Here is a 14,052-nt window from a genome sequence, read left to right on the forward strand (position 1 = left end):
AAACTGCACAAAAAACCACACAGTAACTTTTTTTGCTGAGGTTATGTGTTTGTCATTTTTTAACAATCTATATTTGGACTAAATTTACACTCTTTCTTTGCTTGCGCCATGAGGAAAGGTAACAGTTTGATTTCACTGTGGAGGCTCAGGCTGGGCGTTTCAGCTAAAGGTGAATGGAGAGGACAACGTAAGCCTTCCTTGTCCGTGCCTTTGAGATCTATACATTCTAAAGATTATATTATTATGTTTGTAATAATGCTCTTTAAGTGCAAACGGAATGATGTAAAGCACAGTTCACAACACTCAATTTCTGCTGTGTGTGCCAGTGCAGTCTTCGCCTTCATCTCCACGTCTACATCTGCATCCAGAGCAGATGCATAGATGTGAGCACTGAGGAATATTTCACTGTCAGGTTTTGCATCACAAAGGAAAGAACACCTTGACCTTGCTGGTGGGTGACGCCTCAGTGGAGTCCGGCTTTTCTTGTGGCTCAGCTGTACAAAAATATGATTTTAACCTGGTATTTGTATAGCCTGACATACTAGTCATTTGACTTAGAAGGGTGTAGTTCCTATTCCCACATAAGACTCTTTTAATGAACCAGCTATGCTTAAGTGACTAAAACAGCTGAAACCACCACCCACCACCAAGCACTGGAAGTCTGGCAGAGGGTAAATGACCTGAGTTCAGAGGGGCCCTGTAATTGTGTTTGCAGTACAACTGAGCATTAACTTTTTTTTTAAAGAAGCTGGCAGGCACAATGACGAAAGAAATGCACATTGGTTACCTGTTACTTCATTGTGTGTTTAGCTGATGGTTAAACAGAATTGAGTAACATTTGTCAACAAATGAGAGTGAAACTTGTGCACAAAGAAACAGAATCTTAATTCTATTTCATGAATCTATTTCTTAATTCTATTTCTATGTTAATTCTGTTTCATGAATTAAACCTTGGGAAAAATAATGTATGAGATGTACATGGTTATTTTTAGTTCTTTTACTTAAGAAAATCTATGTGCATTTTTGAAAATAAGAGTGTTATTTGGAATCTCTGGCAAGCATAGTTCAGTCTGCCATACAAATATATTCTCTGTCCTTTACCCTCCCTTTTCCTTTTCTACATGTTTCACTTTTAATGTTAGAAGTATCTTGATTTTTTTTTAATCATCTTGATTCAAGGAGCTGCAAATTACTAACCTACTTTAACAACTGCTATATTAAATATTGCCTTTTGCTCATACACAGACCTCTCACTGACTTGCTCCTTATACTGGCTTTGGTCCCCAAACAGGGGGACTGAACTGAAAGTAAGCACGGTCAGAAGACCTTGCATTACAAAACACAAAAGAATGTGTGACATAGGACAAAGAAAAGGATTACAGCTGTTATTGTTTTGATTGATTGAAAAAAAAAAGATAGCCAACAACACATGAACTTATTGACCTTTGTGCTGCGATAGTTTCTGTAATTATTGAATAGCAGGGCTGGGCTAACGGCTAAGGAGGAGAATTTAGGGGTTGGCCTATCCAGTCAGATAAAGTTACATATAAGGTGGCCGCAGCAGATTTGGGAACGCTAGTGGAGTGTATGCCCAGGAGTGCAGCTCAGCGAGTTTGGATCCTGGAACCATGAGTGGGTGCCCCTTCATGGGGAACAAATACCAGTGAGTCTTTCTTCTCTTTGTTTTGCTTCATAATGTCAGTTTAAAAGACATAATGTTAAAGTGCAAAAGGTCGGAGAGGAATTAATAGTTATTGAAAAATAGGTAGCTGCCTATAGCTGTCTAGCTGTCTAGACTGCTAAGGGAAAAGAGACTGGAGCGGGACCTGAGCATTGGTTATTTGATGCGCTAGGTTTAATGCTACCAACTGCTACTGTGAAAAGATGTATTTCAGACGTATTGTTTTTCTTTAGTGACTGCTTCAGTGGTTCAGCTTCTCAAAACAAGACTGTGAATTCTAGGTGCATCTGCTAGTAAAACCGCTATTTTATTCATAGTGCTTTTTTTTTTTATTTTTCTATGTATTTACTTTTTTTTCTTTAGCTTTAATTTTAGCAAACTGTCTTTGGAAGATGAAAAAGATGACAAGTCACAAGAAGGGCTGAATAAAGCGAGCAAAGGTGGACTTGTCTATGGAGACTATCTCCAAGTAAGTGAAAGGATTTGATTTTTACTGCCTTGGTCCCCATTTGGCACTTCTCCTCCCCATCCTTCACTGAGAGCAGCCAGGCAGCCAGTCACTGAGGCAGGGCACCAGCACCCTTTCCCCACCTGAGCTCAGGGTGTACTCATGGGCCACAAGTGTCTGTCTCAGCTGGAATGGTTGCAGCCGGACTGTGAGGTGGCTTCCCACATTCTTGGGAAGCTGCATATTAGGGGGTTTTGGTAGGGTGAATTCTTCAGTGGCAAACCTAAACTGTAAAATAGTGTACCGCAAAAGGTTCTCTTTGGTCTCACCATTAGTAGCTGGCAATTTCTCCACATGTCAGCAGGTCATGTGCAAATTGTTGCATGAAAGCCCAGAATATTTGATTGGAAAAATATATTGCAGTGATCTGTGAAAAAAAAATGGAATTAAGAAATAAGTGAAAATAAATGCCTTAAGTAATGAAAGAAGGGGTTTTTTGTTTTGGGAGGATTTTTTTGTGACAGCACAAACTGAAGTAAGTGGAATTACTCTGTGCTTGTAAACAAAATAATTTGCTGACATACTATATGGGTTCTCTCAAAGATTTCTCTTAAAGCAACTACAAGATTGCAGAAGTTAGTAATGCCAGAACTGAAACAACTAGTACAGCTTCAGATCAGAGCTCTTGCACAGATTCATTATTACATGACTACACAGAATTTTGCTATAGGTAGGACCTCTGTTTCACTGAAGGTGACAGCTGAATACTTGAATATATGATCTGGAGAATGTACTGAATATTTTTTTTACTCTTTTCAGTAATTAAAAAACCCCTTGAAAAGATTTTCTGAACTCTACTGCCTGAGGTACCTAAATGTCCCATTTTAGTCAGTTTTATTTTATTTTTTTTAATTAAAAAGGAAAAGAGACACTTGTGACCATTTCATCTAACTTTTAATATAACCTGGAATATGAGGCCTATACTTTTTATTTGCCTTTTATAATACCTTTAAATTCCAACTGTTCTGTAGGAACACGATTGCTAACAGCAGAATTGAGAACATTACTGAATAGTCTTATTTTTATTTCTAAGCTGAACAAAATATTGAATGCGCAAGAACTCCAGAGTGAAAAGAAAGGAAACAAAATCCATGATGAGCATCTTTTTATTGTGACACATCAAGGTAAGTGGCTAGGAGTAGTCAAGTGGTGGTTGACTGGCATTCTTGCCATGGGGAGTAATTTAATGCTAAAACATGCAATATGTAATTGGTTTACAAGTTAGATTCAGTCACTACAATCCTCTATCACTCTTTTGTCTGCATTTATATTTTTATATTTTCCCTATGTCATTTGTAGGGCTGTAGTCAACTCTATGCTTATGGAGTCATAACTGGATCTGGAAACCCAAGTTTTGAATCGTTCTGATTCTAGAAAAATGAAGGTGGTGAAATTGGTCGCCTGTCTGAATAGCAGGCTACTGTGCAGTGTATTGTAGGCAAATTGTGTTTGTAGATTGTATCTTCTCCGAAACTTCAGTCCAAATTTAGCCATTCAGGAAACATGTAGTCAATACAAAGGCTGTAAGCAGCTTTGGGGTTAGCCAAGGGTGCCATAGAGCTTCTATTGGAGTGGTAGGGCTAGATTTTCTCTTTCCTTCGTTTGTAATGCAAACTGTGCACACCAAAGAGCTGCTGTGAAAAACACTTACTGTAAAAAAATTCTGTTAATATTCTTGATGTTGAATTATTTAATGCAATAATAGTTTAGGTAAAGGACAGCATGCCTAAAAAGAAAGTATGTTTGTATTTCAGCCCCTTTTATACAGCAACAGTGTGAATATAAGCTATTCATTTCAAATCAAAACATAAGAATTTCATTTCATCAATGGTATGAAGAAAACCCAAAGTGATGTTGAAGTTAATGCTAACAATGCTTATTTTGTTGTAGCTTATGAACTTTGGTTTAAGCAGATTCTATGGGAAATGGACTCTGTTCGGGTGATCTTTCAGAATGGGCATGTAAGTTAAGAACAAATACTCATTTTGGCAAAATCCAGCCCTCTTTCTCCTGTCCCCTGCCTCCCGGCCTGATGTATTTGGGTTTTACTAAAGCAACATGTCCATGTGCTCTTTAAAAAAAAAAACAACCAAAATATCCCACTGAAATTTGGCTGACTAGTTCCTATATCCTAATAGTACAGATATTTGGTCTGCAAAAGCCTGTTTCTCCTGACATCTACCTTTTACATAAATCACTCCTCAGGACTAATTTCATTGGCTAAATTACTTCCCTATTCTCCTGCTAGTACTGGATAGTTGCAGACACTACTTTCAGAATGTTCTACTGAAGAAATAGCATGCTTGGAGGCAAAACTGAAAAACAGAAGGCTATTGTGTATATTTAGGTTGAAATGTCACTTCTGACTTTTTCAAATATTTTCAGTCTGTATTCTACATATTGTTACACTGTAGTGGTAACCCCTTCCATCTAATATCTACTATATGGAAGGAAAACTCTTTTCAGGACTTGTGTATTATTAAATCAAACATAACAGCAGTAATCAAAATCACCATGCATGATTGTATGAGAATTTCTGAAAAATTACAAATATAATGGGAATATTTTGAACATCTCTAAACATTTGTCTAAAGCTAAACACCCCTCATAACTATAAATAATGTAGGCAAACTGCTGATCTGATGCTATATCACAGAAGATGGCTGACTGCACGTAATTTGAAAAATGCCTTGTGCGTTGAATAATGTCCTGAGTGTGTGTGTTATGTGAGGAAAATTTGAAAGTAGAGCATAAAAAACAAGGAACCTTTCTATTAAAATGTTCAATGAAAATTTTTTTTGTTGTCCTCAACATTCATAATTTTGTTGGCTTTCTAATGCAACATGATAACAAAATATAACCAATCACAATCAGTTCTTAAGTTGAATAATTTTTTATTTTTTATTTCTGTGATAAATGAAAGCTATCTGACAATTGGAATTTGAAATGTCAACGTTAATGTTAAGAACATAGGAAGATGATTATGGAAATAGTTTTCATCCTTCATTTTTGTAGTTTGATATTTCTTGGTTGTGTGCACTGCTTTTGGAGAGAAATTTGATCCCGTTAAAGTTTTATCAGCCTTCACTGGAGGCCAAGTGTTCAACTTATGTTTAAGAGAGCTACCCTCTTTCATCTTTTCTATTTCCCACCGGATGCAGCCTTCTGTTTTCGTCTACTTGCTAATGCACATGTTCTCTGATGAGCTTCTTTTCAGATGTGCTGTCCTGGTGTATCTCTCAGGTTATTTGGCTTCTTAACTTTTAAGTACTTTCTCCAGCGGCCTTATGACTTGTTCTTTCACTGATTACAATAGAAAGGATTTTGGCTGAGAATTTAATTTCTTGTGATGACATCTGTGTCAGTCAAAAATACAATAAAGAAAAAAAATTCCTCCCATATATTTGGCCCAGTTACAATATATTGTCATTGACAGAAGATCAAATTTTGATCTTTGAAAACTATAGTTTCAGTTTGCATTTAAAATAGGGCTCTATATTCAATATGAGATTTTGCTGCTGCTATGAATTTCATATGGAAAGCACTTGGAAACTGTAGTGATGTACAACACTGAAAAGACCTCAAATAGGCAGAATGTAAATAGAACACCATTTTCCACCTGGTTATGATCCTTATTTTTTCCTAAGGTAAGAGATGAGAGGAACATGCTGAAGGTTATTACTCGAATACATAGAATTTCAATGATTCTAAAATTACTTGTGGAACAGTTCTCCGTTTTGGAAACTATGACTGCACTGGACTTCTTTGATTTCAGGTAAATACTTAATACTTCTCCACAGTAATCCATGAACAAATAATTGTCATCCTTAGAGTTAATATTGTGAATTTAAGGCAGGACTTGCATGTGCCCTGGCAGCTTGAAGTACCTGATCATTTGGCAAGATGAGAGCATACTTGAAAGAGACAAGCGTAACATTAGAGTACACAGGTCAGCCAGGAAGTTGAGCTTGAGTGCAAGTCCAGCATACTCTGCAATGACATACAAGTTAATTTTTGATGTTTATGTTTGATGCTGCTAAAGGGGATCCTAGTACAAAATTAAAATAATAGCAGAAACAATAGAAACGATTATATTCTGCTTGTGTCCCTGATCTGATTTCTGACTTTAACACCATCCAGCATCCCATCCACTTCTGCAGTGTTTTAATATCCTTTCCTTTCCTTCAATGTTCCCTGACTTAAAAGCACATGAAACTGTAATTTTGCTTTCAGTGGAAGTCTGAAACACCTATTTCTTCTACACTTCCAATAGAGCATGAGAAATAAATGGGAATCTATCTATCATCAATTTTGAGGAATTCTTGCTTCTGCTTTTCAGTATCATACTGTTAATAACATACTGATAAGCGATTATAAGATCAAAACAATGATCTGTTTTCACAAAATCTTGTGTCTTCAATTTAAAGCATATTACAATTATCCAGCAATGTAGCATTTCAGGTCACTTTGATTAATCAGTTCTTTCCACACGGTTAACATGATTTAAGCCTGAAACAAACCCATTAATGAATCCTTCAAATAAAACCCACTGTGTGTTTTTCTGGACATTAGTCTATTTCACAGAAGGTAATTATTCTTAAGTGTAACAAGCCTATTTAAAATGCATGTATTTACATTTTAATGATGTGAAAATGTTCTGAATATTTGCTTGGAATGAACCTGCTCTTTCTGTTTGGAAAGGAAATGATACTCGCTAAAGTTTCCTCATGTACCACACACAAAAAATGCCTTTATAAAATACAATATAAATGTGTGTATGTATGTGTCTGTGTGCAAACAAACAATATATAGCTAGAAAAAGAAAATCTGCATTGTGGTTGCATTAAAATAGCTTTCATTTTTATTATCTTAATTGCAATCATACTACAAAAGTTTGGACATCTATTTGACATTCTTCAAATGTGAGAAATGTATTTTTTTCTTTTGTTAGAGAACCCCATACCATAAAATAATATCCTGTCTTTGTATGTCTTTTTTTCTTTTCTTCTATTCCCAAAGGGACTACTTAAGCCCAGCCTCAGGTTTTCAGAGCCTGCAGTTTCGCTTGCTAGAGAACAAAATTGGTGTTCCCCAAAGCCTGCGTGTCCCCTATAACAGAAGGCATTACCGTGATAACTTCAAGGGGCAGGATTATGAACAGCTGCTTAAATCAGAGCAAGAGCCAACACTACTGCAGCTTGTGGAGGTAACAGTGTCTGTCCTATGGCTTGCCTTTTTTTTCCTTCCTCCCAAGAATGTTCTTCACTGGTGTCAGTGACAAATTCTTTTCCCTTGAGGGAAGTAAGCAAGCTGTCAATTACCCAGTCAATCACAATTTGGATTCTTACCAATTTTTATATGAAGGGGAGTCAGTCATCAGAAAACAACAGCATTACTAATTTTTCATGACATTTTCTCTTGTCTGAAGAGAAAAGCCTAACTGAGCGTTAAACTAAAAAATTGTGTTCTGGAAGTCTGAGATGTCTAAGACTATTTATGTACTGCTTTATTTCCATTGCTTTTTCACAACCTTAAACTCTATTTCAGAAGAAAACTTTTGAAATATTTCCCCTGTCATTGATGCTTACAGTTATTAGAGCAGTCCAAGAAAGAAAAGCAAAATTTGCTAACCCAGAAAGGAAAGGAGAAAAAGATGTTTATCATATGTTGCATTATCACTTACCTTGATTTTAGTCTGACTTTGTCTCAAAATTATGAATGACTCAAACACAACAATTTGTCTAACTCCCTTGTCATTTTCATAACTAAATTTACATAACTTTCTAAAGAATAATGCAATATAAGCATCCACTTCTATTAGCCCTGTGACACTATTCTCTATTCATTCATCTAATGAGAGCTCTTACAGAACGTATATGAGGTTTATGTAACTTTTCTTCCTTTATAAATATTTGATGTTCTTGAGGTTTCTTTCAGACGAGGAGCTAAATCAAATTATCTCTAAAGGGAATCTGACCAGAAAGCTTCCTAAATCTTTTCTTCCTAATTTCATTCCTATTACTATAAGGAAATCAGAGAGGGAGCTCTGATAATTGCCAAGTACATTTATATTTTGTATTATCACTTCCGTGTATTTTGAAGTAAGTCAATGACAGAGTGCTTAATCAGTATTCACCGTGACTGACATCATAAAAACTAGCTATTCCATTAGATTGTTCTGTATCTGTCTTCCTCATTGGACTTATCTTTACATTTATCCTATTTATGTAGGATAAAATTGTTTCCCTGTACCTATAAAGGGAACTGATGTTAAAGATACTGTTAGAATGAGACAGCTTTTGTCTTGCAACACTGGTCATTTAAAAATTACTTAGAATCTGTGGATATGTTTGCATGGCATTGTTATACAGGTATAAATCTTCCATATGGACGCTCCTACTACCGTGATAAGCACCTATACAGGAAATTAAGCTGGAACAACTGTAGCAATATTTAATAGTGCCATAACTTGTAATTCTTTGGTAAGGTACTTACATTATTAATATTTGAATACGTTATTATTATTAAAGGCATGGCTGGAAAGAACGCCAGGACTTGAAGCAGAAGGATTTGATTTCTGGGGACAATTTGAAGTGAATGTTTTAAGAGGTCTAGAAGAGGAATTTGCCATGGTGCAGGTATATAACGTACTCCTGATCTAGCTATAAGCAAAGAGAGTTGCCGAAATACACATCCTGACATTTAATTTGCCATTTTAGATCAATCACAGTTTCTCGGTCACTTCACTTAATCTTCAGCAGCCTCTGTTCGCAAGAAGCAGAAAAAATAGCACATTTTTTTACAGGAAATCTGAATAAGTTTTTATTTTGACATCTATTTAAAGCATGTGATACGTGGATGATTTTAATTGCAAAAAGAAAGGGATATTAGTGGAAGGATTGAAATTGATTTTACAGAAACTAGAACTTCACCTTGAGTGTTTGCATCTACAGTTCAGAGTAAGACTCCACAAAGTTTGAGTCCATATGGACTATGGAAAGTCACACAGCTTCATTATTATTGCCCATTTCTATTTAATGATATATGACAATTTACTGCTATGTGATCATTTGAATTGCATTGGCAAATGAGCACAAAAGAAGTCTTCATTTCTAGAAGCAAGTGATTTAGCTATCCCAGAATATTGTAAGGCATGTAGGTTTAAGTGCATGTTTAATGGAAAAAAATACCATGAATTAAGAATTTTGTAAAGTTCCTGAGAACATTTGTTTACAACTTCCTAACCCTGCCACGTATTTACAATTTGTTTTTTTTCTGCACAAGGGGTGTTTCTTTTGCCTTGAAAATAAGGAAGTAAAATAATTAGCCTTTGAAAAAATGAAGGTTAGGTGCTTCTAAGGCCTACAGACCTAAAGAAAAGTGATGTGCTGCACCTTTTTTTGAATATTCATTTATCTGAATTGTATAACAGCTATTTAATTGCATATTTTTGGAGTACATTTTATGGTAATCAAGTTTTGCAATGGCCAATGATTCATCTATCTTATTTGAACAGACAGTCCTTAGATTTAAGGTATGAACTTACAAAGTATTGATAATGGAAATAAAAGTTACATCATGGATCATTCAATAGCTTAATTTTTCCCTACTGAATTCTAAAAACTACTTTTACTTTAAATATCAAAGGCCAAACCAGAGTCGGAAGAAAAAGATGACTTATTATCAGAACTCCAAAAACAGAAAGATGTACTTCTTTCGTTATTTGATGAAAAACGCCATGAACACCTTCTTAGTAAAGGTAGAATATATTAATATATGTTAATATACACTTCTTGTATTTTATGATAGAGATATAATTATCACATGATATCACTAAATTTGCAGAAAAATCAGCAACAAACTAGACACTTGTATTTTGCAGGAGAAAGACGACTGTCTTATAAAGCACTGAAGGGTGCCCTAATGATCTACTTCTACAGGTAACGTTAGAAGATGAACCTTCAGTGTTTACTGGCAGCAGGAGAGGTGAGGGTTAAGGACATAATCACAGACAAATTTAGGTTGGAATGGACCTTGGAAAGTCATCTGTTCCAACCATCCCCCCAAGCTAGGGCCATTACTTGGATCCAATTTAAAGTCAGCTTAGGCTACTCAGGGTTGTGTCTAGTCGAGCCAGAAGTATCTTTCCCAGATGGAGGTCTCACAGCCTCTCCAGGCAGCTGCTTCCGGTGTTTGACCACATGTTGTGTCTCAGACTGAAACAAGCAAGTGTCTTGTGCATACTGCACTACAGTGTCCTACAAAGATTTAGAATATTTTTCTAAGGATGAGAGAAATAGCACAGATTGAGACTTACATGGCAAAGCTTTTATAGAAATAGCTCATGGTATTCCACTATTAATTCAGGGAAGATATATGTAAGTCAGTACTACTCTTTGCTGAAGTGATATTTTGAAAAATGTAGCGCCTCATTAACATAAGAGGTCTCTTTGTTTCTTCTCTTTCATTTTTCAAGAGAAGAGCCTCGCTTCCAGGTTCCCTTTCAGCTTCTTACTTCTCTTATGGATATTGACGTACTCATGACCAAATGGAGATGTAAGTTTCTCACTTTTACTGTGATGTTATCTCTTAAAGATCTAAGTAAACTGTTTTATTTCACCCTCTCTTACACGAGCTACACCCAGACTTTTAGACCTGAACTTCTGAGTTTATCCTTTTCCTTTTTATTTTAAGAATGATTATTTTGTACGTTGGTGAAGAGAAAAGATGGACACCTTTCCTTGTGGTCAGCAGATACATAGGCATAGCTGTCACTTCCATGGCATGCTTAAAGTTAATAATTTTATTCTCCAGTGTCCCCCAAAAATTCATGACTACATCTCTTCACATGCAAACATTCCTTCTGCTCCTTCCCTATCTAGGCAACCATAAATGAACGTATTAACTCTTTATTAACAGAGTATGTATGCATATTCTGTAATAATGGAATAACACCATATTCATTCTGTACTAATCATTTTGTACCAACTGACTGAAAAGTGGCAAAATTAAGTCTTGCCTTGCTGAAGACCTGTCATCTGTCTATGATCTTTAATATTTCAGTGATACACCTTCATATGACCAACCGTTTGTTTATATTTTAACATCAGCCATATGCCATGTTGCTGATTTGTATTCCTTAGATAACCACGTTTGCATGGTGCACCGAATGATTGGCAGCAAGGCTGGCACAGGAGGCTCATCAGGCTACCACTATTTGCGCTCGACAGTGAGGTAAGACTAATGTGACTCCCGTTATTTGAAATAACAGTTCATAGCCATTGTAATGACAAGGGATAGATTTCAGGTAGCTCATGGGAGGTTAGAGTGCTGTTTTTTCTCTTGCTAGACTCCTTTATTTCTTCTTCTTCCTGACTGCTTTACATTTACCCATCAGCTGACATATAGATTCTAAGACATTTGGGGCCACCACCACCACCTTTTGATCACTCATGTAAAGTGCCTTTTATAATTCTCAGTCAAGGGATCTAGGCACTACTGTAATAGAAATAATATTAATACTGCATTATTTAGTTTGTGTGCTATCCATGACAAGTTACTTAAGTGATACAGGCTGGAAATGGAGTTCAATCTACTGTGTGACTGTTGGCAGTTTCTTTATCCTTAGCATGACTTCTAATTGTACAAGTGATGGTACTAAAATTGAGGATTAAATGTATTCTGAAATGTGATATTAATTAATACTCTCTAGCTGTGCAGGCAACAATCAAATGTTTCCTTCTGCTGCATGAAGCAGAAAAAAGAATTTAAAGGAGGAAAGCAGTGGAAACATCCTCTCCCAATGGATGGTCTAGGCCTGAGCACAGATCACTTCAACTGGGTAGAGCTTTTAAACACAAACTTTTGAGTATTCAGCTAGGGAGCCAGTTCAAAGTTTGTAGTTACAGCTACATCCTTACAGTCCTGAACCACATGATGTCAAAGAGCACTGGAATATTCGAAACAACTTCCTCTACAAGGACCTTAAGGTTGTTCTCAAAGACAAATAGTATGTAGTTGGTAACTGACGTGGCTGTGGGCAACTATTCCCACCCCAATCTTAACTGTGGAATAGAAAGCAGTCAGTTTGATTGAATTAAGATGGCCTAATGCTAAAGGTTCCATCTTTTCAGTAAGCCTTCTCCCTCATCCTTAATTTCAGATCAACAGTCTTCCTAGATAAATTCCACTTTGTTTTTTAGTACAAGAGTGGAAGGCTGGGGATTAGAGCCTACACAATCTGCATTTTTATGAGAAAGATGTGAAAGACTGCTGTGCCCTGGAAGCAGTTAGGGTTGGGCTTTTACTCTGGAAGAATAAGGAGAAGGGTGGTTAGTGCACAAGACTTATTAAATAAAATCAAAGAGACAGCATGATTTCTGTGGATTTTGAAATTATGGCCCCTCTATGCCAATGCAGCAGTATAAATTGTTCTAATTGTCTTTTTCAGTGACAGATACAAGGTGTTTGTGGATTTGTTCAATCTTTCAACATTTTTAGTGCCCAGACACTGGATACCAAAGATGAATCCAACTATTCATAAATTCCTTTATACAGCAGAATATTGTGACAGCTCCTATTTTAGCAGTGATGACTCAGATTGAAGTACCTTTCCAGGATGATTGCTCTAAAGAGCTTCAGAACTATCACATTGACTGGTGCTCTCTCTCGAATATAGCAACTGTTCTTGTACAGTGGGGGTATGTAAATATGTATTTATGTATGACAACTGTGTGAATAGTATAATCAGCTTATGGCAGAAGGCTAATTATTTGTAAAAAATCTGTATTGCATTAGGCTATATTGAGGCTAAAATGACATCCCAATTCAACTCAGTGGCCAATTTAACTCAGCATTAAGTGTTCAAAATTGTAGTTGCTGTCTTAAAACTTTCATCTAGGGAAAGGGAGCATTTCAGACAGAATTAGCATGATCATATCTTATTTGCACATATTTTTGTACTTATTAGTTTGCCTAATGGCTGCTAGCAAATTACTTCTAATTTAGGATGTAATTAGTCTTAACAGCTTCAGAAAAATATTAGTATCTAAGCCTTTAGTGGAATTTCAAAAGGAATTTTGGGGTAAGATTGTCAAAACAAGATTTTAGAAAAATCCTAAGTCTTGAATTCATGGAAACTCAAGCATTTTGATTTTTTATATAAATTAGGAGACATTTTTCTGCATGTTGTTACACACGAACAGAAATCTCCTCAGTAAAAATACTTACTGTTAAGAATAGTAGATGGACCTGAAGTACTTCATTTTGCACTTCAAATAAAGCAGTATTAAAGCTCTTCTTTTGCTGTCTTCTTCTAAAGCAAGCATAAAGTTCCAATAACAATATGACAGACATTTAAAGTTTTTTAATTCAAAATATTATTGCAATAAGAACACAATTAATATATAGTAAAATTGAGGCAAATTTGGCCAGAGTATTGATAGAGCTGTGTCTGCTTCTTACTAGATGGACTTGTCTTTCTAAAGGCTTCCCTTGGAAATACCAGAAATTAAGGCACGTGTGAGTTGTTCTGTATCTTAGTGTAAACACTTATGCGTGGTAAAGATCACCTCAAAAATTGTTACAGTAGGTAGAACTTCTGTGTTTGATAATATTGTAAAATTATGCTTATCAGTGCTGATTTATAACTTGAGCTATTGTTTTCCAGTTAGTACAGTGTGCTACTTGTAAATTGTTTGTAAACTGCTAAGGGAAGGTCATATTAGAGAATATGTATATATACTTCTCCTTTTGCTAATATGAAGTTTTCAGCCAGTAAAATTCAGTCAGTAGCTAAACTACCTGAAGCAGAAATACACAGCAATCAGTCATTCTTTCATTCAAAATATTAACAAGAAGTGGA

The 14,052-nt window shown here is 35.9% G+C and overlaps 1 protein-coding gene across 1 annotated transcript; it reads left to right on the forward strand.

The window, feature by feature from the left end:
• Nucleotides 1-1,526: 1,526 nt before the first annotated feature.
• TDO2 (tryptophan 2,3-dioxygenase) lies at nucleotides 1,527-13,485 on the forward strand. Its single transcript, XM_009677130.2, has 12 exons — nucleotides 1,527-1,663; nucleotides 2,045-2,150; nucleotides 3,223-3,313; nucleotides 4,080-4,150; nucleotides 5,837-5,964; nucleotides 7,209-7,395; nucleotides 8,720-8,827; nucleotides 9,837-9,948; nucleotides 10,072-10,129; nucleotides 10,666-10,745; nucleotides 11,333-11,423; nucleotides 12,640-13,485. The coding sequence occupies exons 1-12, from the start codon at nucleotides 1,629-1,631 to the stop codon at nucleotides 12,791-12,793; spliced, it is 1,221 nt and encodes a 406-aa protein (XP_009675425.2). The 5' UTR covers nucleotides 1,527-1,628; the 3' UTR covers nucleotides 12,794-13,485.
• The last annotated feature ends 567 nt before the right edge of the window (nucleotides 13,486-14,052 follow it).

The sequence above is a fragment of the Struthio camelus genome, chromosome 4, assembly GCF_040807025.1.
Source record: "Struthio camelus isolate bStrCam1 chromosome 4, bStrCam1.hap1, whole genome shotgun sequence".
Lineage (NCBI taxonomy): Eukaryota > Metazoa > Chordata > Aves > Struthioniformes > Struthionidae > Struthio > Struthio camelus.